This window comes from Sinohyriopsis cumingii, chromosome 11 (genome assembly GCF_028554795.1).
Source record: "Sinohyriopsis cumingii isolate HCF-2022 chromosome 11, ASM2855479v2, whole genome shotgun sequence".
Classification (NCBI taxonomy): Eukaryota; Metazoa; Mollusca; class Bivalvia; order Unionida; family Unionidae; genus Sinohyriopsis; species Sinohyriopsis cumingii.
Window position 1 is genome coordinate 838154 of NC_142971.1, and position 26530 is coordinate 864683.

Below are 26530 nucleotides of genomic sequence, written 5' to 3' on the forward strand. Positions count from 1 at the left end.
GAAGATCTGGACTTTGTACAAGACGACCCTTTTGGAAATGTCATCATTGCGGCTTACGTGACAGCCCATGCTCGCTTAAAATTGTACGAAGCTTTAGAACTGTTAGAAGAACGCGTCCTGTACTTTGACACGGACAGTTGCATCTACATCCATCACCCGATTCAACATCACCCTAGCATCGAAGGAGACCGTTTAGGAGCCTGGACAGACGAGCATCCCGACGACAAGATTCTAAGTTTCGTCAGTGGCGGTCCCAAAAATTACGGCTACGAATACCGGGACAAACAAGGAGAAGTGCACACGACGTGCAAAGTGAAAGGACTGACTCTGAATTATCGTACCAGTCGAGTGGTCAACTTTGGGGTATTGAAAGAAGCCTTGCAATCGGGAGAGGATGGAAACTTTAAAGTGACCACTCACCAACCGAACAAGATTGTACGTTTACCCACTCACCACATCGTCAGTCGGCCCTTGGAAAAAGTCTATCAAATCGTGTACCAGAAGCGAGTTCGACTTTCCAATCATTTCACCTTACCGTATGGACACGTTGGTATAAAACATTGGTTGTAAGAGGATAGTTACCCCACCAGAAAGATGACTTCGCCACAGCAAGAATCGAGTGAGAAACCCGATGAGAACTCCAAGTTCAAACCCTACCATTTTCCAGTCTTCTTACCTGACTATTGTGATTGTGCCCGTCGATTGGACACGTTTCAGAAATGGCCTACGGATAGGGAAGGATTACCTTCTTCGCATGTTTTAGCTAGAACAGGATTTGTCTACTTGGGACCTAAGTCAGGATTGGGATACGAGGTACAGTGTTTCGCTTGCGGACTGAAGTTACGAATGGATCTATGTATCTATAAAGATTCAGCTATTCTGGAGCATACTCGATGGTCTCCGCACTGCCCTTACCTTTCTATGGCCTTTCCACCCATTACACTACGGTACAATGTTGACGGTACCTTAGAGACGGTACCTTCCAGAACAGGACATAAAAAACTTAAAAAAGGAAAGATGTACAAGTTGGAGACTGCATTGAGACTAGTATAAAAAGGGGGGGTTATGGTCAAGATCGATAGTTCATTGTGACTACCAAGACCGAGCGAACAAGATGAATACTTTGAAAAAGACATCGTTTCAGTTTGGGGATTGTAAAAAAGTTGTATCTTCCTCTAGTGTGACTAATACTGGATGGATAAGACCCATGCATTGCGACGGAAAATGTCCGGAAGGAAACTGCGATTGTCCATGTGGTTACCATTGTAATTGCGTAACGGAGTTTGCAGACGAGTGCGATTGTGAGCCTTGCGATGGGACCGATGCTGTACGTTGTGACCTGAGCGATGCCGTAAAGCATCATGGGAACTTTAGTGCTCCTACCCCTGTCATGGAAAGTGATGCTGTGCGTGTCAGACCTGTGGGATGCGAAAGTGATGCTGCTCGTCCTCTTGGACATTTTACTGGGTTTCGTTTTAAAGGGGAATGTCCACCTTCACGTCTACCCCCTTACGGATGTCATCCAGCCCTGAGCAAACTCCTGTTCCTGTCACCCAACCCTCATCGAAACGAACCTGTGAAAGACGAATATTCGTTCCCTGTGCGTTTGTCGGAATACTGCGACTTTGAAAATCGTCTTCAATCGTTCAAAGGAAAATGGCCAAAGTATCTGGGAGGACCGACCCCCGAAGAATTAGCCAGAGCCGGATTTTTCTACTTGGGCGAAGGAGATAAAGTCAAGTGCTTCAGTTGCGGTGTGTCACTTCACCACTGGGAACCGCAAGATTCGGCCTACGTAGAACATGCTCGATGGTCACCGAATTGTCATTACTTACCTTTAGTGGGACCGAGACATTGAAGTAACTTCTTACCATAATCATCTGTTCATGGATACTTTACAAGAGAACATTCGTGCTTTGCCTGTGGAGTTGAGAGAACGCATTTACCGAGAGCTGGTCAAAATACAAGTGAAACGTAAAGAACAATTGCATCCGATACGTCACCGGTGTTTGAACCACTGGTACCTGAAGGCTATACAAGGACTGATTCAATTGAAAGTGTTCCATTGGACAGACATTGATCAACGACCTTCTGGTTATAAAAAGGAATGGTTTGGTATGGACGATTGTAGTTACTACATTGTAAACGTATTGCATCGAATTCCAGAGGAAGAGTTAACGAATTACAAACTTTTTGAACACAATGTCAACTTGGTGAAAGAGGAAACTTCTGAACGAATTGTAATGTGTAGATTAGTGACTCAACAATTTAAATTCGACACTGAAGTGAAACCATGTTTGTGCAAAGAGTACATTTCTTGTGTCAGACCAAAGAGGATTTAGTATGACCTATTCATGGATACTTTACAAGAGAACATTCGTGCTTTGCCTGTGGAGTTGAGAGAACGCATTTACCGAGAGCTGGTGAAAATACAAGTGAAACGTAAAGAACAATTGCATCCGTTACGTCACCAGATCTTTAACCACTGGTACCTGAATGGTATAAGAGAACTGATTCGTCAGAAATTCTTTCAATGGTCAGACATTGTTCAACACTTTGAGGTCGCTAATGATCGACATGTTCATAATTATGGTTACTTCGAGATTCACCTAGTGCAATGCATTGAGGAAGACAAGTTAAAGGATTACAAACATATTTTACGTGGAATCTACTTAGAGGAAGAGGAAACACCTAAACGAACTCTGACGTTTCGGTTACAGTATGCAAGATTTAGATTCCCTACTGGAGAACGAAGATCTCTGGCTAGAAAGTACGTCTATTGCATCCGAAAAAAAGAGAATATAAAAAGAGGCTGCCATGCCACGGTTTATGTCACATGTCATCCAACAGATTCCGTGGAAGGAACTCAATGACCATATTCAAACCGTGGATCATTACCATCAATTATTACAAGAACTATATCCATTCAATTTTGGACGACAAGTGGTGTGTGTCTTAGTGACTTGTTTTCTGGGATTTCGTTTACCAGCCGATTCTTTGTGGACTCTTTACGATCAGTACTTACCACCTCCATGGCCTTAAATGGTCACGAAAAACTCCTTTTGTTCAAAGCCTTGCGTTTTCATCTGGATACTTCTCGACCTCAACAGGAAAAAAAGATTCGTCAACTTTTAGCGACCCAAGACGTGTATGACGATGTGTGTGTAGCTTGTGACTTACACCCTCATTGGACAGATGTTCGTGATTGGAAAAAGGGGGGTTTTGAGGTTTGGACCCAAGAAGTGGCCCAGTATGCACAAGAGTTGTTCAAGGAAAAAAGTTACTTTTCAACCCGTGTTAGTGACGGTGCCAGAAGAACCCGTCACCGAGAACAACCACTCGCTTCAGGACAGGACTGTCATGGACATGCCTGAAAGGTCATTCCGGGAGGACACTTGTGTGACAATACCTCATGTAGAGACTGTAAGAACATTACACACTGTCCCTAGGACATCTTGGTTAACCCAAACATGTTGTACAGACACTTGTTTATATTCCACTTTGATCGCTTTGCTGTGTTTTATATTCCTATACATCACTATTTGGGTTGTATGTATTTTTGTCTTTCGTGTTCATATTTGAAACATTCAATAAACGTGTTCTGAAAAAGTATATAAACTCTTGTCTTGTTTGTTTTCGTGTCACAAGTGACATTTCTCACACCATGGCTACCTCTGCTGTCTCTGCTCCCTCTTCCTCTACTGTCAAAGTCATCGACGAACACTTAGATCGTGCCAGTTGGGAGGCTTTGTATCTTCGCCATCCCTTTAACATGCTCATTGCTGGACCTAGCGGTTCTGGCAAAACCGAATTCGTCAAACGTTTGATCGAACATAAACATCATTTGATCGATCGGCCCCCTCAACGGATCGTGTGGTGTTACAAAGAGTGGCAATCGGCGTACAACCTCTTGCGAGAAAGTCAAGGCGATTCCATCGTGTTTGTGGAAGGCATTCCTAAAGAAGACGATGGCATCGTCTCTGACTCCCGTCTAACCCATATGGTCATTTTCGACGACATGTTAGGAGAAGACGAAGAAGAAATTAAATTGTGGTTCACGCGCAAAGGGCATCACCGTAATGCCAGTGTCGTTTACATCACCCAAAATTTGTTTCAACAAAGTAAAGCCCATCGCACCATCAGTCTCAATGCGCATTACGTGGTCTTGTTTAAAAGCCCTCGAGATAAATCGCAAGTGCAAGTCTTAGCCAAACAGTTAGGAACGCCTTGGCTGACTCAGGCGTACGACGATGCCACTCAAACTCCACACGCCTATTTACTCGTCGATTTGAAACCTACGACCCCCGAGGATTTGCGATTTCGTACCCACTTGTTTCACCACTGGTGCCAAGACGGAGGGCCTGTCCTGTACACGTCTCCGTCCTCGACTTCATTTCACTCCTCCCATGAAAAAAATCTATAAAAACCTCAGACCCTTTTTCGTCTGTCTCACACAGTGTGAACATGACGTCCCTTCAGTCGCATCTTCCCGTCAAATTGATTCGTGCCTTGTATGGCATCAGCCGAGAAAAAGATCCACAAACACGAGCTCGTGTCTTAGAAGCTAGTCTCAAAGAAGTCTTACGATGGTTCACGGTGACGGCACGTCAATTACTCCAAGGAATCATTCAGATTCCTCATCAAACCCAACGCTTTTTCGATAGAAACAAAGTCGCTTTGGTCCAACTGGCCGATCCCCGCATCGACACTCAAACCAAAAAACAAATCATTTTGAAACCTGGAGGGAGCGGTACTCTAGGAGGGGTCATCATTCGCTCACTCTTAAGATGGGATCCTAATGCCCCCAAAGTTATCCCTAAGACAAAAGTTCAACGAAGCCCCAAGAAGAAAAAGAAAAAGACCAAGTCCCCAAGAAGAACTTCTCCAGTGGCAGGACCCTCCTCTTACCAGACACCACCATCACCCCGGAAAAAGAAAAGAAGCCCCCAGAAAAAGAAACAGAGAAAAAGTCCCCAGAAAAAGAAAAGTCCACAGAAGAAGAAGAAAACTAGTCGCAAGAGAGGCACTTCGGCCAGGACGCAACCTTACACTCGCAAGCCACGACCTGCCACAGCGTCTCCGGCAGCCTCACGTTTGTCCACTTCTCCGTTGATGTCACCAGGAACTGAAGAGTACTTGGAGACGTTGATTACACCAAGAACTTCTCCGTTGATGACCCCCAAAAGAACTTCCCCAGTGGCAGGACCTTCCAATTTAGCGGCAGTGGCTGCTGCTCACAAAGTACCTTCTCCCAAAATCAAAGTCCAAGAAAGATCGGGCATGTTACAAAGTTTACTGGATTTGTCCAAACAAGAACTGGCTCGATTTAGTCCGTTACGTACCCCTGCACGACGTGTCATGCCTGTCCTCAAACTGATAAAACGTAAAGACAATCAGTGGCGACGCGTTCCAGTATAAAAAGACCTGTGACCAAGTCGGGGTATCAGTGAACTTGTAAAAGATGTCACCTCCAAAAAGCCACAAAAGAAAGAGACAAAGGCAGACGCGTCATCCGACAAAGCGCTTAGCCAAGCATCGACGTTACCCTAAAAAAAGACACAGTCGTTCCAAGAAAAAGAGGCGCCAACAAAGGGGAGGATTCCTTGGCGATTTTCGGAAAAACATTGTTACCTTTATGACAAAGCGATAGTCCCAAAAAAAAAAGATAAAAGGGTGTGCGTTAAGTCATCGACGTTAGTGTCTGTTCGGTGAATGTCCCGGAACCCACAAGCAAAAAAATGTCACCCTCCAGAAAACCCCAAGGAAAAAAAAGGAAAGGACTGCCACCACGTTTAGCCAAACATGGGGACATGTTATCTGTCCTGTCCAAAGCTTCTCCACCCCTACGAAAAAAACTCATTCAAACAGCCTCCAAAGAGGTCATCGATACCGTGTGCGAATGTTGTTTGAACGTTTTGAAAGGCACGATCCCTTTGTCCAAACACCAGAAACAATGCTTAGGCAAACATCGTCACGTTCTTCGGAAAATGGTTCAAAAGAAAATTCCCATTCGTCAAAAAAAGAAGATGTTGGTCCAACGTGGAGGCATTTTACCTCTCTTGTTAGGCCCCATACTAAAAGGAGTCTTGGGAACCATGTTGGGAGGACTGATGGGAGCAAGATAAAAAGGCCTTCGGAAGTCCCAAGATCTCAGAATTCACCCCTGACAACCCCATGGAAGGACGAAAACTAGCTTTAGTGCCTTACAAACGATGGATGGAATACCATCGGTGGCAAGAACAACGCACCCCGCATTTACCTCCCAATCCCAATTTGAGCGAAATGTCCCAGTTACAACACGAATTGCAGTCCTTGATGGATCGTCAAGATTTGTCCGAAACAGAAAAATCGCAAAAGTATGGTCAACTCTTGCAAAGACTGCAACTCTTTCACCAGAAAGCTTTAGACGAAACAGCTCTACCCACTCTAAAAGATTTTAAGACCTTGATGAAAAGTCCAGCACCATCATTACCACCACCACCACCACTACTGTCATCCCCAACCGTCACCAGAGATGCTACCCCACAAAGACCTGAGGAAGAAGAGACGCGCGAAGTGTTTCAAACACCGTCAGCAGCTCCCATTTCGAGTAAGATTGCAGGATCCTTGTTGACCCCGTCCCCCACACCCCAACGAGAAGAAATGAAAGCTTGGGTTAAAAAGATGATGTCCACGCCTTCTTCGACAGAAGTGAAAAAGAAAGAAGGGAAACCAGAAGTGAAAAAAGAAAAGAAAACCAAAGCCATTCCATTGCCACCTCCACCACTACCTTCGACTTCTACTCCCGTAGCCCATCGGACACGTAAATCCGTTTCCAAACCACCCTTTCGACCCACCCAAAGTAGCATCACCGAAGAGTGGGTGACTTATTAACACACCAATACAAAATAAAACAAAAATGGAAAAAGTCTTAGCCAGCATTTACTACGATCCCTCGCATCCTGCAGGTTACGCAGGAGTTCAAAAATTGTATCGTGCTGCCAAAACGCGACTGAAAAGTCTCCGTTTACCTCAAGTGCAACGATGGTTACAAGAACAAGCTACCTACACTTTGCACAAACCCATTCGACGCAAGTTTGCCAGAAGTCGCACCCGAGTGGAAGGCATCGATCATCAATGGCAAGCCGATTTAGCCGATGTCTCTCATTTGGCCAGCTACAATCGTGGTTACAAATATTTGTTTTGTGTCATCGACGTCTTTTCCAAATTTGCCTGGGTCGTGCCCTTGACTTCCAAATCCAGCAGCGAGTTAGTGCGAGCCCTGCAACGGGTGTTGAAACAAAGCGGTCGTCGCCCTCTTCGATGGCAAACGGACAAAGGCACCGAATTTCTGAACCAAGCTTTCCAAAAAGAATTAAAGAAACGTGACATTCATTTTTTTACCACTGAGAATCCCGAAACCAAAGCCAGCATCGTGGAACGTTTTCAACGCACTTTGAAAGAACGCATGTGGAAATATTTTACGCATCACCACACTCTGAAGTACATCGACATCTTACCACACCTGGTGCAAGCGTACAACCAATCTTACCATCGAAGCATCGGACGTGCCCCGCAAGACGTGACTCCCGACAACGAAGTGCTGGTGTTTGAGCGCCTGTTCGGTACGTCCCCGACGAGGGCTGTCCCCAAGAAAAGTGGAGAGTTGACCGTAGGAGATTGGGTGCGCATTGGCAAAACCAAACGCACTTTCGACAAAGGTTACTTACCTAACTGGACGACCGAATTGTTTCGCGTCACTGGACGAGTGCATGGCCGTCATCCTGCCGTCTATAAATTGGAAGACATGAACGGAGAAGTACTCAAAGGAACGTTTTATTTGCCCGAGTTACAACGTGTCACCAAAAAAGAAGACGACGTGTACGACATCGAAAGCATTCTCGAACGCAGAACCCGTAAAGTGGGCAAACGACGTGTCAAAGAAGTCAAAGTACGTTGGAAAGGATATCCACCCAGTTTCGATTCTTGGATCGACGCTTCGCAAGTCATCGACTATAAAAAGAAGAAGTGACCATCATGCCCTTTCACACAGCAGCAGACGCAGCTACGTCGACCACTCCTTCTTCCCCTAGTTCTTCTGTGCAAGATTTACAAAAACAACCCTTGTGGGTGTGGTGTGGAGAACGTGTGCCTAAAACGCAAATCGTCTTTTTCTGTCAAATCTTCGTGGTGTATTGTGTCATCGGGGCAGCCATCGCCAATTTGAGTTTGCAACAAGGAGACAAACAATTGTGGACCATTTTATTGAGCAGTTGCATCGGTTACCTGCTTCCCAATCCCTCCCTGAAATTCTCCTCGAACGGGAACGTTGTGTCCAGTGCCAGTGCCAGTCACCACTCCAACAACCACAACCAGAACCCCATTTTGGGCGGAGACACGCCTCTGACATCCACTAACCCCTCGGACAGCCACAGAACTCTGGAATTATGAGTCACGAAAACCAATTTTACTTAACCTTACCCAGTGACAGTTCCATGGAGGTGTTTCCCAACAACAAGTTGTGCTGTTACACGGCCAAATTACCTCAAGCCATCCCCTTAGATCACGAAGCCCATTGGGAAGTGGCTTTAGTAGAAATGATTCACCCGACCCAAGTCCTCAATGTCCTTCCCAATCAAAATAAATTTGATGTGGAAGTTTATGACGAACAAATACAACAGTGGATGGATACCCATAGCAAATATGACAAGAAAAACCGTAACAAAGAAAATCCAAAGTGGACTGACTATCAGTTGTTCATTCCCCCAGGCTATTATTTTAGTGGTCAACATTTGGTCAGCACCATAGCCACCAAGTTTAATGGCGTGTTTGGGGAAGCTTTTAAGAATGTCAAGAACAAAACTGTCACCCTGGAATACCACAAAACAGCTCGTCGCTTCCTGATGAAATTTCCTGAGGGGGAAAAAATCATGGGTTTCTATTTTAATGATGAATTGTTTGACATGTTGGGTGGTGACATAAAGATGAGGAAGAAAGTAGAACAAACACTATCCCAAAGAACCATCATTTACGACAACGAGTCTTTTGTCAAGTATTTTCGTACCCCGGTAGAACTGAACCAAGGACTGAATTTGATGTTCGTGTACTCCGATGTGGTGGAGTATAACGTGGTGGGACACACCTCTGTGCCGTTACTGCGTGTCATTCCTTTCAAAGTGGATTCTGCCACAAACGCTGACGAGGAAGGTGGAAACACTTACCACGTCCACCGCGAATTTGTCCATCCTCACTATTTGCCGGTCAGCAAGTCGTATTTGGACACGGTCAACATTACTATAAAAGGAGATTTGGGACAAGATATTCCATTCACCAAAGGAAAAGTCACGGTGAAACTCCATTTTCGAAAACGGTTCTCTCACGATTCGTAAGTAAGTCATGTATCCAGTGTACCGAGGGGTGGCACGACAGCGAGGACACGGTTTAGGAGACATGTTAAAATCGGCCTTTCGTTCGGTGGCCCCGGTGTTGAAACCGATGGTGACACGCGGATTGCACGCCTTGAAAGATGCGGCACTGACGCAAGGCAAAGAATTTCTCCAAAATGTCATCATCGACAAACAAAACCCTAAAGAAGCCTTCATGAGGGCTGGCAAAAATGTCTTGCTGCAAACGGGCAAAGACATTTTGGGCCGACGAGACACACCTATAAATGCCCTGCACGCTACCGAATCAGGCATTCAGCAAGGACAAGGTAGAAAGAGACGAAGACGAAGGAAACACCCTTTCACCAGACTTCAAGCTAGAAAGGCCAAGAAAAGAAAAACCGTTCGAGACTTAGACGTTTTCGATTATTGAGAAAGAGAAAAAAAATGATGCACCGAGAGTCTTGCGCTTGTTCCAAGACGGAACTGGATCTGTTTGCCATGCCCCCCACCATGATGACCATGCAAGAATCCCAGTGGGTGGAATTTCATCCCGTCTCCTCTTTGACCGATTCTGCTCCCATCGAGTTCGAAATCAAAGGACAACCCGAAGATTACATCGATCTGAATAGCAGTTACCTGTACTTGAAAGTCAAAGTAACCGAAGCGAACAACGGTGCCATAGACAATGATGATGTAGTAGCTCCCGTCAACAATTTCATGCATTCCTTGTTTAGCGAAGTGGACTTGTACTTGAATAACAAACTGGTCAGCAGCAGCATGGATACTTACCCTTATCGAGCCTACCTAGAAAATCTCTTGACGTACGGAAAAAACGCAAAGGACAGTCATCTGGATGCTTGCGTGGTATGGAAACCTGACCTAGCGAGTAAGTTCAACACTATTGTACTTGCTACGGATGCTTCACATTCAAAGGGATTTGTAGACCGACGAGCGAAAATTGCACTAAGTCGTAGTTTAGAACTGATGGATCGCTTGCATTTGGACATGTGGTTACAAGAGAAGTATTTGCTGAACGGGGTGGATGTCCGCCTGAGACTGAATCGGAGCAGTGCCGCTTTCCATTTGATGGCTGCTGCTGATGCCACTTACAAAACCATCATCCAAGAAGCCAGACTCTACGTGCGTCGTGTAGAAGTGTTACCTAAAGTAGGTAACGACATCAGTCAGACGTTGAGCAGAACAACCGCCAAGTATCCGATCCGACGTGTGGAAGTGAAAACGTTCACCATTCCTGCTGGACAGCGATCCATGATCCAAGATCATCTGTTCCAAGGACAGTTACCCAAACGTTTGATTGTTGGTATCGTCAAGAATTCAGCCTTCAACGGAGCCTACCACGAAAATCCTTTTGAGTTTCAACATTACAAAGTGTCCAAGATTGAAGTCAGTCGCGACGGCAAGACCTTGTGTACCCGACCTTTCGAGCCTAAATTTGAGCCCGAGAAGAATTACTTGAGATCGTACTTGTCCCTGTACGAAGCTACCGGACAGTTAGGAACCAACACCAGTCACGGTATTACGTACGAGGATTATGTAGGAGGCTACGCTTTGTGGGCTTTTGATTTCACTCCAGACCAAGGCAGCGACGAGGGACATTTCCACCCTATAAAATCCGGCCAGATTCGTGTGGAAATTCAGTTTGCAGAAGCTTTACGTGCAGACAACACGGTGAACGTCATCCTGTATGCAGAATTTGACAATACGATAGAAATCAACAGTTTGAGAGAAGTCATTCTAGATTATTAGAAGCCATGGAAGACTGTTATCCCTCTTTACAAAGTGGAGAAACTTTGGACATGAAATGTGAGGAGACTGTGGAAGAAGAAGTGATCATGATGAAGTCGAGATGGCCAGAACAAGAAGCCCATTTAGTCTCCTGTTTTGCCAAACACTTGGTCGACAAAATGACGGAATTGATCAAGAAAAATTGCTATGGATGTCAAAACGATCATCCCAGTCAAATTCAACACGATAAATGCCTAATGTTGAGTCAAGAAGAAAAACTGGACGAGTATCTGGACGAAGCTTGGAGTCTCATCTCGAACAAAGACGTGTTGCACCAGTGGTATAAAGACTTGCGTGAACATTCTTGTCCACCATTAACCACTCAAGAGATCCATCGTATCGAAGCTCTCCTGAATCAGAGTGAGGAAACAGAACGAATAACCGTTTATTCGTCAGACATTTTCAAGCAAAAAGTCAGGATCGAATTGACGACTTATTATTACCTGTGAAGAAGAAAAAAAACACACAAATCAATGGATACCTGGGAACTTTATTACCTTTTGAACCACAGTTCGTATACGGCTTCTTGGAATCCCGTCGTCTGTGCTAAAGATGAACTCCCTCATCGCAAACCTAAAGACCATCAAGCTTACGTGATCAACACGGACGAAAGTCATCTCCCAGGAACCCACTGGGTAGCCGTCTACTTTCCTCAAGAAGGATGTGTGGAATATTTCGATTCGTACGGATTGCCCCCTTTGGAAGACGATATCATCGACTTTATGAGAAGAAATGCTCAAACCACCCGATTCAATAACGTGAAATTACAAGGCACAGATTCCTTGGTGTGTGGACAGTACTGTGTGTATTTTCTGCATCATCGCAGCCTGGGCTATTCCTTAGAACATTTAGTGACTCATTTTGATCCTCGTTCTTCTGCTAGAAACGATGTGAAAGTAGATCGATGGTTTTGTGACCATTATGCTTATCTTTTGTCTCAAGCTAGGAAACGTAGTGTCCATCAATGGCCTAATGATTTCCAACAGTGGAAATCACAATTTCATTCACAACGTTGTCAGCCCTGTTTAAAGTAGATCGTCCATTGAGAAAAAAAGTGTTTGTAATTTGAAAAAAATTGTTTGATGTTATCATGTTGGATTATTGTTAAAAATGTTGATGTTTAGTGTTAAGTGATTTTTTGAATAAAAAATGTTGTGTTTAGAAAAAAATGCCTTTGTGGTTTGTTTAGCTATAAGAATGTTGAATTGATGCTCTTTCATTTCTTACTATCCCTCTCATGAACGTTGCGGCTCGAAAACCGTGTGGGGGATGTTTTCCTTCACGTCCGCGCTTTCACTTTAAGAACCGGGTTGTTCCCAGTCTAGCCATCCATTGTCGACTCATCCTCCTAAGAAGATGTGCTCCAAACTAGCTAAGCTCAACGAAGCCTACGTGAATCTGCATAGGGTCAGACACAGTCTGATACCGAAACCAGAAGAAATAGAGAATGTGAGAATGTTAAAAATCACTGAAGACCTGATAGAAGAGCTCTTCAGAGAAGAAATGAACAGGGAGAAAGAAGAATGGACAGAGAAGTACAGACTTCAGAGACAGCAGCAACAGCAGCAACAGCAGCAGCAGCAGCAACCTGAAGCTGACAGAGGCTTTGTCGATTGTCGTATCGACACCAAAGAATTCTTCTTCTCTTTCCGAAGAAGCAGACCTATCGCCAGAAAGTCTATCCTCAGAGGACATCGCATTCTTAGAAACTAAAAAGAATGCCATAGCAAAAAAAACAGCCCTTTTAAGGGCTACCCAATACTCTAGAAAAGAAATAACTATTAATTTGCCAATGTGAGTAGGTAGAGTAGTGTGAAAATAAACACTAACTCTTTCTTAAAAATTTTGAGGGTATGTGTTGGTGTGTTTGTGTTTGTAAGTGATAAAGTAGGTTGGTGTGGATAGTAGATTAAAATGATGTTAGTTTTTTGGGCTGTTTGAGGTGTATATTTGGGGTTAGATTGGATTGCTTTGCGTATGTGGATAGTCAATTAAAGTGATGGGTAGCATAAAAAAGTGAGCGAGTGTTTCTTTTAGGTCGGCGCGTTGTTGTTGTTTTTTGGTCATGATCTAGGTAAGATCAATTTTATGTTATTAGGGGATGTTTTCCTTCACGTCCGCGCTTTCAGTATAAATTGAAAGTCGTTAGGCAGTCCAGCTACCCTTGTTGATTGATCAACACCAAAAAAAATGAACACGAGACTTGAGAAACTGTTGGAGCTTCATGTGCATCTGGAATATGCCAGGCGCATATTAAATGAACTGGCCGCGGAAGCCATTGTCGAGGAGGGAAGGATAAGAGAGGAGGAAAGAAGAAACAAAGAAGAAGAAGAAAGAAGATATAAAGAGGAAAGAAGAAACAAAGAAGAGGAGGAGGAAAAGGAGAGAAGAAATTTCAAAATCCCGGAGAGCGAAAATTGGGATTCTGAAGCAACATATCCTGCCTCTGCTCTCTCCCCCCAAAAGGTAAAAAGTAACTGGGGGATAAGATGCGTATGTGGCGCCAGGCCTGGAAGGTGCCACCATTAACCAGGTGCCCATGAAGTTCCAAACAAAACAGCCCTTTTAAGGGCTACCCAATACTCTAGAAAAGAAATAACGATCAATTTGCCAATGTGTGTAGGTAGAGTAGTGTGTATATAAACACTAACTCTTTTTTAAGATAGTGTGAGGGTATGAGTTTGTGTGTTTGTGTTTGTAAGAGCTCAGGTATGTTTGTGTGAATAGTAGATTATGGGTTTCTAACGTATGTGAAGAGTAAAGTTAGGGTTTTATTATATGAAATGAGAAAGTAGGGGGGATGTTTTCCTTCACGTACGCGCGTTGTTGGGTCATGATCTAGGTAAGATCAATTTTATGTTTTTAGGGGATGTTTTCCTTCACGTTCGCGCTTTGAGTATAAAACTAACAGTGTTGGCCATTGGAACCCATTCTACGGAATAAGCAAACAAGAAGATGCCAGCAGCTTCAGCTTTATATAACAATCTTATGGGAAGTTGGTATTGGATGGTAGATGGATTGAGTGTAGTAGAAAGGGTTGAACAGGAATGGAGGTATGGAGTGACAAAAGACTTCGTCTCAAGACAAGTAACCAGCCTCCACTTATCCGTAAATATTGTAAAAGAAATGATACAGGATGAGGAGAAGAGAATCAGAGGTTTAATTAACCCACCGTATGTCAAAGTGGGTAAGTTAAAAGAAGCGATAGATCATGTGACGAGTGCAAGGTGCTTTCTAGAAGACATTGTAGAATGGACAGATTGGTGTTTCGCGAAGTGGGGGTTAGAAAAACTTAAGAAAGCTGAAGAACTAATGAGGAATGTGCTGACCGAAGAGGTCAAGAAGATCAAAGAAAAGTGGTTAAAGGAAAGACAAGAAGAAGAAAATAGAAAAAAAAGGGATGAATTCGAAAAACTGAACACAAACTGGATGAAAATCCAAGAGAAGTTCCGGGCCATGGGCCACCCGGACTGGTTGCCGGAAACAGAAACGAAAAAGAAGAAAGGAATGATGGACAAAATAAGAGGATGGTGGAAGAAGTTAAGAAGTTAAAAGAAGAAGAAGAAAAAACCCAAAGGCCCTTTTCAGGGCCAGCCATATTTCTCGAAAAGAGATAGTCTTTGAATTGCCTACCCCTTTTTAAAAAAAATTTTAAAAAAAATCCCATGTTAAATTCCCCTTGTCCGTAGAGTGACCCACGATTTATAGCCATGTTAAATTCCCCTTGTCCGTAGAGTGACCCACGATTTTTCTCCATGTTAATTCCCCTTGTCCGTAGAGTGACCCACGATTTTTCTCCATGTTAAATTTCCCTTGTCCGTAGAGTGACCCAGGGGTCCCTGTAATGCTAATTCCCATTGTCCGTAGGGTGACCCCTTTCACTACTCACATGCCACTCCTATTTTTGCCATTAGAATATAATCCGGTCTTGGCAACTAAACCAAAGTATTTTTTATGCTAAAGGAAAAACACCCGAGGCACAGCGATCCATGTGTGTGTGTGTGTGTGTGTGTGATTTTGATTTTTAATGCAGCTTTAATTACATTTCAGTTATATCGTTACGATGTCTGCTGTATGGCCATTGATAGTGATGTCGAGCACTGGGGCATCATGCCGCAGAAATGTGGCATCATGTCCCACCCAGTCACATTACCCTGACATCAGGCCAACTAGTGTTAACATTAACCTCTTAATGCTGAACGCCAAGCGAGGCAGCTTTAGCACCATTTTTAGAAATATTTAGTATGACTCGGGCGGGGTTTGAATCCGCGACTTCCCACATCCGAGGCGGACGTTCTAACCGCTTAGGCCACTGGAACGATCTTTTCCATTTGTCATAACTCCTATAAGAAAACTGTATCCAAACGTAAGAACTACACGATAATTTCCACTGAAGTCTCAAAAGATTGTGAAAAGCCTGTTGCAGCAATCATTAGTGTAAATCACTTTACAAAACGTGCCAGATGGTACATCAATATGTTCACCGAAATCAAAGCAATAAACTTTCCCTGAAATATATCGAAACCAAACATATTTTCAACTATATCCTTTTCTCTGACTGACTTTCAGTACTTCAATCAATACACACTAGGATGTTGGAAAACCCACTATTGACCATTATTCTCATCACATATACCGAGTTATGTACCTCTCACAATATAATATACTGTTCTTTACCCGGCCATGTCGGTGTTAAAGGTAATGAAAAACCAGACATCGCTGCTGACATAGCCCTATCTCTACAACCACCTTATTTTAAAATACCACACACTGATTTTCAAGCTAGTATAAAAACTCGTTATCTAGAAAGTGGCAGGCATCATTGAATGATGTCAAAAAACAAGCACAATGTGATCAAACCTACAATAGGCGAATGGATTCCGTCCTACAGAACACTCTAAAAGGACGATGTAGTCATTACAAGAATTAGAATTGGCCATACCTATACAACCCTCTCCTGCATAATAAACGGTGGAGACCCACTAGAGTGCGTTTCTTGCAACCAACACTTCACCGATAAAAACTTCATCATAGATATTTTCGATCTCCAACCTACACGCGAAAGTTACTACAATGTTCAAGAGATGAAGGAACATATTGATAAGTAAACGTGACTTATATTTGAAATTTCTTGAAAGAAGTTAACATATTTTAAAATATCTTGTGTACAACCTAATGCCCTTGAGTATTATTTAACCATACGTATACTGTCAATCATCCTAAATATCTTTAATTGTCTAATTACCCTTTGTAAACATTTGCATTCTTCGCTGATCGTAAACCTTCATGACCGCTCCGCTGGCCTAGTGGTTAGAGCCTCCGCCTCGGATGCGGGAGGTCGTGGGTTCGATCCCCGGCCAGGTCATACCAAAGACTTACAAACATGGTACTAACAGCTTCCTCGCCTGGTGCTCATCATTACGATGTTAGTGTTAGGACTGGTCGGTCTGGTGTCAGGATAATGTGACTGGGTGGGACATCACGCTACATGTCTGCGACATGATGCCCCAGTGCTAGACTAAAAACTGCCAATGAAGACATTGTAGCGATATGACTGAAAACTTGTTAAAGCTACATTAAAAATCCAAATCACACACACTCGTCATGATGTTTTTGCACTTTTATCACTATTTGGTAATAACCCTCTTTTTATCATTTAATCTTTTTCGTGGCGCAATATAGCATTACTGTGCTGGTGTGCCGTAAAATCATTACTGTGCTGGTGTGCCATAAAATCAATAAATCAATCAATCGATCGATCTCGAATATGATACCATATGATCAAACTACGTACAAAGTTTAGTGTTCTATAAAACAGCAACACAAATAGTTATTTAGTGCATAGGCAACTGGAGAAAAATCTATTTCATAAAGACGTACGACGGAAGCCGACCCCACGGCTGACACAAGGATAGGATCTGAACACGCACCCAATTCGATCACGAGTCTGGAACACCAAACACCAAGCCACAATGGTTACTGCGTCCATTATCACCTTTTACACCAGTTATGGAATATTTACCATAGCAGTTTGGTAGAGATTAAGTTGCATATTGATGGGAACTATATAGGTATCACGAATTCTGTCTACCCCCACCTATCAGCCCATGTGGATCATCATTGTCGTCGTCGTCGTCGTCATCATTATCATCATAACCTGTCATGTAAACCTTATGACATAAAAACATAACAATTCAACAACAAAATATCGAGTAACCTGTATTGCCCAGGGCAAACACTGTATACACCACGCGTGATAATCTTAAAACAGAGAAGTGTACCTTTCATTAGAGTTATTAAAACAGGTGATGGGTTACACAGGCCGTTGCTTCTACTGGCGTTTGTGTGAATTTGTTATAAGGTAGGCAATAATAAGCATGGAACAGCGTTTTATTTGTATAATTGTTTTAAAAAAATTGTATGATATACAGGTTTTTGCCATCTGACATGTTGATAGGATAGAAAGAACTATCATCTTATCATGTTCCAGATATATTACATAATAACAGTTACGGGGGCCCCCAGTGGCCGAGTGGTCTAAAGCGCTCTCCGTCATGGATCACTGCCATCTCACCTCTGTCTGCGTGGGTTCGAGTCTCGGGCTCGGCAAATGTGGATATGTGAGAAAGCTTGCCGGTAGCTTCTCGTGGGTCGGTGGTTCTTTCCGGGGTTTTCCCGGTTCTTCCTCCACCATTAATACTGGCCGCCATGTATAGCCTATCTTGTGCTGAAAAATGGCGTTAAACCCTAGAACAACAACAACAACAACAATAATAACAGTTACGCATGCGTGTATAAGCTGAAGAACAATTCTACCATAGATTACTCACCTTTTTGTCTGACTCCTTCTCATGAATCAATTTGGCTATTTCAGCCCTGAGGTCGTCCATGCAATCTACTAGTTCTTCCACTCGAGCCCGCTCTAACGATGTGGTACCCGTTAAACCTGTGGGAAAAACGAGTAACGTCAATGATAACAGGGTTTCGCCTTACTACGATAAAACAAAACGAAAGGTTTATCAGAGTACATCAACCTCCAAAACTGTACGTTGCGATAAACTTATCAAGGATTAGATGATCGTAAAACCTTAGTTGATACTGTAAAGTGTTTTTGAGACCCATATATGGTTTTCGTTTCTGAGATTCTTGTGTCGCATGTCTTCTGCCAGTGCCTCTGCCTTCCAGATTATCTGAAAAATCTTAGGACTGAAACTGTGGAAGAAAACGGAATGAATTTAGATAGATGACTGCACAGTTTTGAAGACATTTTCAAAATAAAGGATTTAGTAGGTTTACGAATCTAATAATTCTCCCATTTTGAAGTCATCTTTAACTTTAAAGTTGTCGCTCTGACCGAAACTGGAGGAATATTTCACATGTGGGCAGTATATCTTTCAAAAATAATTTAGTTTGAGTTTATTGTCCTGAATATTTACCAAATTAAGAACAAATAAAATCAAAATCAATATATTTTAAGGAAAGTGATATTTCTAGCTTTCGCTTCAATGATATGAAAACGCGTCTTCAAACGCATCTTAATTTGAGAAGTTAGTACAGGAACATTAATGACAATTGCTAAAATTACGATTCTTTATTCAAGATTAGTATTTTTATCTATATTGAAAATAATTTTCTTTCTCTTACCGAATTCCCGAGACAAAAATCTCGCAATCGTGAGACTTTGCGAGATCTGCACACCATCTACTTCAAGAACTGGTAGCACTTTCTGTGGAACCGCTGAAAGAGAGAAGGTCATTGAGTATTACATGTAACCTTTCCCTGAAGCATGACGGTATACTTCTTAATATTTTAATTGTAATCAGAGGCAACAGATTTCTTCTTTTCTTTTTCGTTTCTGGCAAAATCCGTCACCTTGGCAGAAAAAGTCAGGAATCTAGTATTTTGTCTGCGCAGGTGAGGATCTACCTTTCGATTCTGTTTAAATTAGATGCAGGGGAGAAGCGCCGTTAGTGCAAGTCATTTTGAATGAAAATGTTCGACTTCTCTGTCAACAACATTACATAACAAAAAGCCCTTGCATAAGACGTAAATCCCCCCCGCCCCCGTATTTGTACACGAAATTTGTAACTCAGATTTGTTTGATTCCTCAACAATAGTATGAAAACCTTCACATACAACCCAGCCACTCACAGTCGCAACTGTAAATAATGATCGCCACATCAGCAATTAAAACCCATAAGTATGTCACCCCACCCCAGCCTGCCTGCGGGCAATACATGATTAGCCATATATAAATAATTTGCCCGACAGGGAATGTTTTTCGGCAACATATTTCAAGGTTTCACACGTTAATAATCAAATTTGAATGGCATAAGATGAATGCAGATCTGTGCAGGAATCTGGCATTATAAGAAACTTGTTATTTGAAAGTTTGTTCTCCAGCAGACCTTGATTTGGTCCGATCCGTCCTTACATCTCTAGCCAGTTCAGGGGACTTTGCTGGTACGATTACGCAAAGAATCTATATGGCATAGACCTATTAAAGTTAGCAGGCGTATGTGTGTATATATATATATATATATATATATATATATATATATATATATATATATATATATATATATTTATATAAACACTTGAGACGAAGGATACTTCGGTGCAAATATTTGCAAAAAACACCGCTTTATTATGGGAAGCCGAAGTTGCTGTGTTGCTAGAGAGTCTGGCCTTAACTGTGGACTTGATGCCCGCCTTGGCCAGCCTGTGTCTGCTGATTCTTGTGCCATTGGACAAGGTACTTAGCACCATTTCCTCTCTGTGTGTGTGTGTGAACACGTACGCGCGATCTTTCCGTATGTGGATGACCTGACTAGAATTTCATGTAGTTTGTATGACTTTTTAAGAAAGAGTTTGACTTTTGTTTTAAAACGAAAGATTTGCCTGAACTATTACACCGATTGTACCAAGGACGTGAGGTTCCCTATGTACTTTGATGTACATAGCCTGATTAAACTTTTTACTATGTAAGCATATCTTACCCGTTTTGCGATGTTTTTAGACTTTCTGAACAGTGACAGCAAACGTGCTCTACAAACACAAATTTTTTAAAGGGGTAGAAGAGGAAAATGATTTTTTTTCCATTAGTGTATAATGCTTAGTTATAAAGGAGCAATGCACATGTCAAAATTAAATTAATGTAACAAGCAGAAAGCTGAATCATCTGTTTTTTTCGTCTTACTAATATGGACTATTTTGTTCGCTCAAGTAGTTTTGGAAACATTCAAATAATTTGCACTCCATATATACTTATAAATTACGTGTGTGTATCAGACTATAAAAATTGTACCTAACCTGTTTTTTTCTTGGATAAGATAGAGACTGTGTGTGCCAATAAGAAATGCAGCATTACGTTTGTGGCAGATATTTAATGTGTGACACTTGTACCTGTTGGGTATGACCCCTTCTTACGAATAACTCAAAAAAGCAAACACACACACACACACACACACACACACACACAAAATAATTAAAAAACATCGCGTATTTCTTTTTAATGAAAAACTACACACGTCATGACCTCTAGATTGTTAAACTGTAAAATGTAGTGATGCTTAAATATGCACAAATGATACAAGAACTAAAATGCGCAAAATAAAGACCCTTTTATGACGCAACGGACAAAAATATATAATCATGAATGAATATTTGGAAAAAAGAAATGACATAATACGCGTCATTAATTGTATACTGGTATGTAGTAGACATAAAAACCAGGAAGGTATCATTCCCTATTTTATTTATTGTAATTTAATGGAATTTGATCTAGAACGTGACAACAATTTGTCTACTGTGTAAATCACAGCAGCCTTAAAAGCAGGGAAGTCGTGTGATATGGATTTTATTGTTGAGGAAATAGGTTACCAGCTAACGTAATCATGCTCTCTAATTGCTCGTGCATTCGAATTGGTAATCGAGTCTGGTCAAATAGCTCATATATTTAATTTTAAATCGTCTCTTCATACTCTTTAAAGATATGCAGCCGTTCATCTTTATTGTATTAGTGCATTATCAATAATTTAGGTGCTATTTGTTTTCCAAATATATTCCATTTTAAACTTTGACTTCATGATTAAATCACTGACGGAAGTACCCCCTCTCAATTGCTCTATCTGGGCCTTATCAGCTTGCTTTCTTCCACTCGTTCTAACGTTCCACATCTCGTCCTCTCTTGCTCACTTTATGATCTCTCCAGCACAATCTCGATTACTACCTCTCAAACTCGATTACTACCTCTCAATCTCGATTACTAACTCTCGAACTCGAATACTAACTCTCAAACTCGATTACTAACTCTCAATCTCGATTACTAACTCTCAATCTCGATTACTAACTCTCAATCTCGAATACTAACTCTCAAACTCGATTACTACCTCTCAAACTCAATTACTAACTCTCGAACTCGATTACTTTCCTCATCAAGACTGAACGAACTGGAGCTCCCCAACGTAATGAAAAGTCTTAGTTAACACGTCGTTAATGTCGGTTATGTCCGTGAACTCTGGATCAAATAAACCCGCAGAGGAAGTTCAACCTTGCGTCTTTTACATAGAAACGATAACCCATAAGCATGATGACTGGGAGTTACTCATAATAAAAACATATCTCTGTAAAACTGAAACTATTAGATTTTTTTAGATTTCATATCTAAAAAAACTGAGGCCATTCTGATCACAACACAAAGACTCTCATTCACATCCTTTACTTCAAACAATAAATATCAGCAACGCCAACGTTAAATTCACACAATCATTACGAAACCTAGGTGTTACTCTGGACAGTACTCTCACATTACACCAACATGTCATGAACATATGCAGGGCTGCATATCTTGAGCTGATACGCATCAGCTCAATTCGCAAATTTCTTTCAGTTGATGCCACTAAAACACTTGTGTGTTCATTATTACTTTCAAGACTGGACTACTGTAACTCAATTCGGTCTGGTTCATCTCAGTATCTACTCCAGAAACTTCAAAAAACAGCTGCTCGGATCATACTTAGAGTACCACGATCAGAGCACACCTCCCCGCTGCTCTGTACCCTACACTGGTTATCCATTCGATCCAGAATCAAACACAAAATTTGTTCTCTGTGCTATGTTTCACTGTCGGACTCAAGTCCAACATACACATCCGACCTCACTCATGTGTAGACACCAGCAAGATACTTACGCTCCTTTTCTGACAATCGTATACTCATTATTCTCACTATGAAAACAGTCATATGGACAGCGTACTTTTGCATACCAGGGCCCAGCAACGTGGAATGAATTGCCCACTGCACTTAGACACAAAGACACAGTGATCACATTCAAGAGGGCTCTCAAAACTCACTTATTTCGACTGCAAGAACAAGGTTAAAGACCTAATAATGTTTCCTACCTGAAATATTCTCAGCATGTTTTCTATTTTTTAAATGTTTTTCTACTTTCATGGTGTTTGTTTTTGTAATAATATTATTACATGTTTTTTATCTTATAGGTGTTGTCTAATGTAAAGCACTTATTCTAAAGATTAGGCTCTATATAAAGTCCTCATTATTATTATTATTATTATTATTATATAATGACGTCTATACTTTATACTGGGATGAAATTGACATAAGAACAGTGTACTGGCATAATTTTTATTTCCTGTCTGAAAATCCCAGTCTATGATCAGTCAGCAGTCAATCGATCTATCTAACCGGATCAATCGTTAATGAATACATTTTTTAAAAACACTGAAATAAAACATAATGGAGGTGGTCAAATGATTCTATGAAAAACATTTACTGATTATTAAATTATTACGTCATATTATGTATCAAGATTATATTAAACTTTTCATAAACGGAAGTTCTTTTTATGTTTTGTCAGAGATTGATTGACTAAAACAAAACTCGTGGAAACAGATAGGAAATATGAAGCATTTCCCAAGTTGGCGAAACATCACCAGCCAGCCTCAATAACGGAGAGTTAGATAACCTACGTGTATTTTAGACATTATTTCACAAATTATCTTTTTCTCAGGACAGGTTATGTTTTATCAGACTCTCGAGTTTCCATAAAAAGCATTTCATAGCTAGTAAGATTTAGTACAAACGGAAGAACGGGATCATAAGAAATCGTTTTGTAACTTTCCATCACTTCGTATTTCCAGGGCTGACATATGCACTTGATAACCTTAACTAAAACGCTAAGAAGAATGTTATTTGAAGAAATATACAACTCTTCAGAGAAGTGTAGTGTTAACACAGGTGCATTTGGAGGGAAATACAATCCGAATGGGGTGTTGTAGTGCTTTCTCACAAATACTACGGTAGAGGAGAGATCTTAAGTGTTGAAGTACCATCAACCATCCAGAAAAAGAAGACGGTGTAACAAGTCATGACCAAGATCCAGCACTGAGAGAATTACCTCCAATTAATACCTGCCGTTTGGGATAAAACATAATTTCAGTAAATAAATAACCTTTGAGGATCTACTCAATCAAGGAGAGTTCACGTATTTACAATAATAATTGGATATTCAGACACCGAATATATGTGGGGCTGAGACTTAAGGAACTGATTTCATTTTATAACAGGTGTTTGATTGGGTACAAAGCTATTTTATCGTTTGAAATCAGAAGGCTGTTAACACAGGGGGCGTTTCTACTTAACGATACTTTAGAAAATTCACCCGTCTATAAACCGTTTTCTTTTATTCATAAGCATTTTAAATATTAAAGTAAAGCACGCATATCTGCTTCCTTATTTCTCTCCCACCATTGAAATCCTCACCCTTGGTCATGGTCACCAGGGGTGGGGCAAAAATGCTCAAAACGTTCTGTATAGCACACTTAAGTATATCTCTAGTTGCGAGATATTTTTAAAATGGTTTAGGCGAGTTGCAGGACCTAACGACCACACTAAAGCAAAACACTCACTACCAAGAAAAAGTTCTTGTTTACTATTCTAAAAGCATGGTTACAGAAATCAAATCTCATTATATTTCAGTACCGACAGAGCGGAGACGGTGGGAGTGGAGCGTGAAATCAACTTTATATCTAGGAATACGCAATCGACGTTATCAATTAATGATGTTTATGAATGAATATTTTGATGCCTAGGTAAATACCTGGTAAAAAAATTGTATCCTTTAGCTTACGAAACATCACAAACTAAATCTTAAACTGGATAGTTCAAAAGTGTTTTGCTGCAAACATACATTTATGCGCCGGCAGAAATGGGCCTATGCATTTTGCAGTTTGACTCGACTTATAAGCGAGTATATATGACACTGTCTTTGTATATGCTTGTAATGTGTGGATGTGATCCGTGAAGCTGTGATTAAGACCTACCTTGTGGATGGGTTTACTCTAACTTATTCCTGATGATAATGATAGTTACATTTGTAAAAAAAAAAATGAAAACTCGGTTACTTACTGTCTTTTGTTATTCGGACGTCAACGTCAAAATGATTTTTAACTCCGGGTTCAGACAAAAATGATATCAGTAATTTTAAGATACGAGACAATACCGTGCTTACGATAATACCAGAGTCTATGTCAAGAACTTAGTTCAGGTTTCACATCTAGAACTATGCTTTTACGGCAGCAAAGAAAATTGTAAACACAACCCTACCGCAAAAACTCACCAAAAAGAACTAAAGGGTTTATGGTTATTTTCCAAGGAGATATCTTTATTAAGATGGGGAGTGTACTTCCTTCAACGTTTCAATTTAGGAAACACTAAAATGTAGAACCTACCAAGATAAATTTGACACTTTGTTAAAATGAAGGTTACAGTTTAAATGCGTATTTGGTCGAAGTTTTTCAGACTACTGGAAAGTAGGGCTTTGAGGTGGGTACAAGTCGAGTCATACTGAAAGTTTATGTCAACAAGACCTCAAAGCTCTGAACTCACTGATCATTGACGAAAACGATTTCTGTAAACATGGTAGAAAATCAAGGTTTATACAAGAATCTGCACTAGTTGAATTGTACTACAGTACCTTTCAACAAAATAAACAGGTGTTCAGAGGGTTAATACAAAAAATATGTGCTGACATGCGCTGGTTCCTGGTAACTCTGAGAAAATAGGAAACATGATCTGATATCTGAAACGGAGTCCCGCCTAAAGGGTCGTTAATAGATCATTTATTCACAAACAGATGCATTTTGATTCATAAAAAAGTATAAAAATGCAAGGATTTCATGAAAATATATTACTTAAATATGACAAGGTTTTGATGATGTGGAGCGGCGTAGACTGGGCATAACAGTAAACTGTCAAATACAATTTTAAGTACTCGACTGGCTTTTTTTTTCTGAGACAATGTTACCAATGAACATTTCATTTATGTGGCATTCAATCGGCTTGAATTTTTCCATTTAAAGCTGATCACGAGTGAATAAGAGGTTGTCTTCCCTTCAAGTCATTATGACTAAATTGGACGATATCACGAATATATGCTTACAAACTTTCATTATTTTCTGTCTGAACCGCTTTTTCGAATACAATAAATGCACAACTAGATATAGTCTTAAAATGTCGACTCTCAGAATCTGTTTGAATTTTCTGTGATTGAAGAATTAAATTTTATTCCAATGTATGTAAGCATAAAGTATATACAACATATCATTCGTACAAGAATGGTATTACTTACTGTTGTCCTACAGTATACATACAAAATATAGCTTGAACTTCAACCAGGTGGTTTCATGAATTGTCTTGACATGCGAATGAACTATAATTAAGGCAACAAAGACATCAGTAAATACTTATCTCGCAGATAAAAAGAGGCTCTTGGCATCAGATGTGTAATTATGGAGGTAAAACAGATGTTCTCATTAACATAAGAGAACAATATTGTGTACTAACGATGGAACTCATACTCAATGACCTGTGATAAGTGAGCGATACACCATAGAGTATCATACATAACTGCGTCCCAGCTGACCTCTACAAACTGAAACTTGTTTATCAAACGTAACACCAATGAAAACGCCCAGTAGGAACCGAGGTAGCTTAAAGTGCCGGACTCGCGGCCTACAGGGTGTGGGTCCGAATCCTCCCATCGCACCAGCTTGGGCCAGCTACCGTGGTGTGTCCATGGGCAAGGCTCTTTACTCCAATTGCCTCGGCATTAATCAACCTACTAGTGTTGAAGTGCCCTGAAGCCACCCGCTACAAAAGAAAATAAATCTACGGATCACAAGGATTCTCTCCGGCGCTGGTTTATATTCAAATGAATATCAAAAGTATGTGTTCGGTGTTGTGTTATATTTGTTCAATTTAATTAGATAATTAAATGTTAGTTTTTCTCCATGATTGTATGTTATAACTGTATCTTGAACTTGACCTTATTCAAAATTA

The 26530-nt window shown here is 41.1% G+C and overlaps 1 protein-coding gene across 1 annotated transcript in view; it reads right to left on the reverse strand.

The window, feature by feature from the left end:
- Nucleotides 1–26530, reverse strand: part of LOC149787502 (glutathione S-transferase-like) — a 67217-nt gene that overhangs the window by 17189 nt on the left and 23498 nt on the right. Inside the window, exons 2-3 of the mRNA XM_089973626.1 lie at nucleotides 18816–18908; nucleotides 18002–18117 (exon numbers count right to left, since the gene is read on the reverse strand). Coding sequence (XP_089829752.1) covers nucleotides 18002–18117; nucleotides 18816–18908 — 209 coding nt within the window. The remainder of the gene's footprint in view (nucleotides 1–18001; nucleotides 18118–18815; nucleotides 18909–26530) is intronic.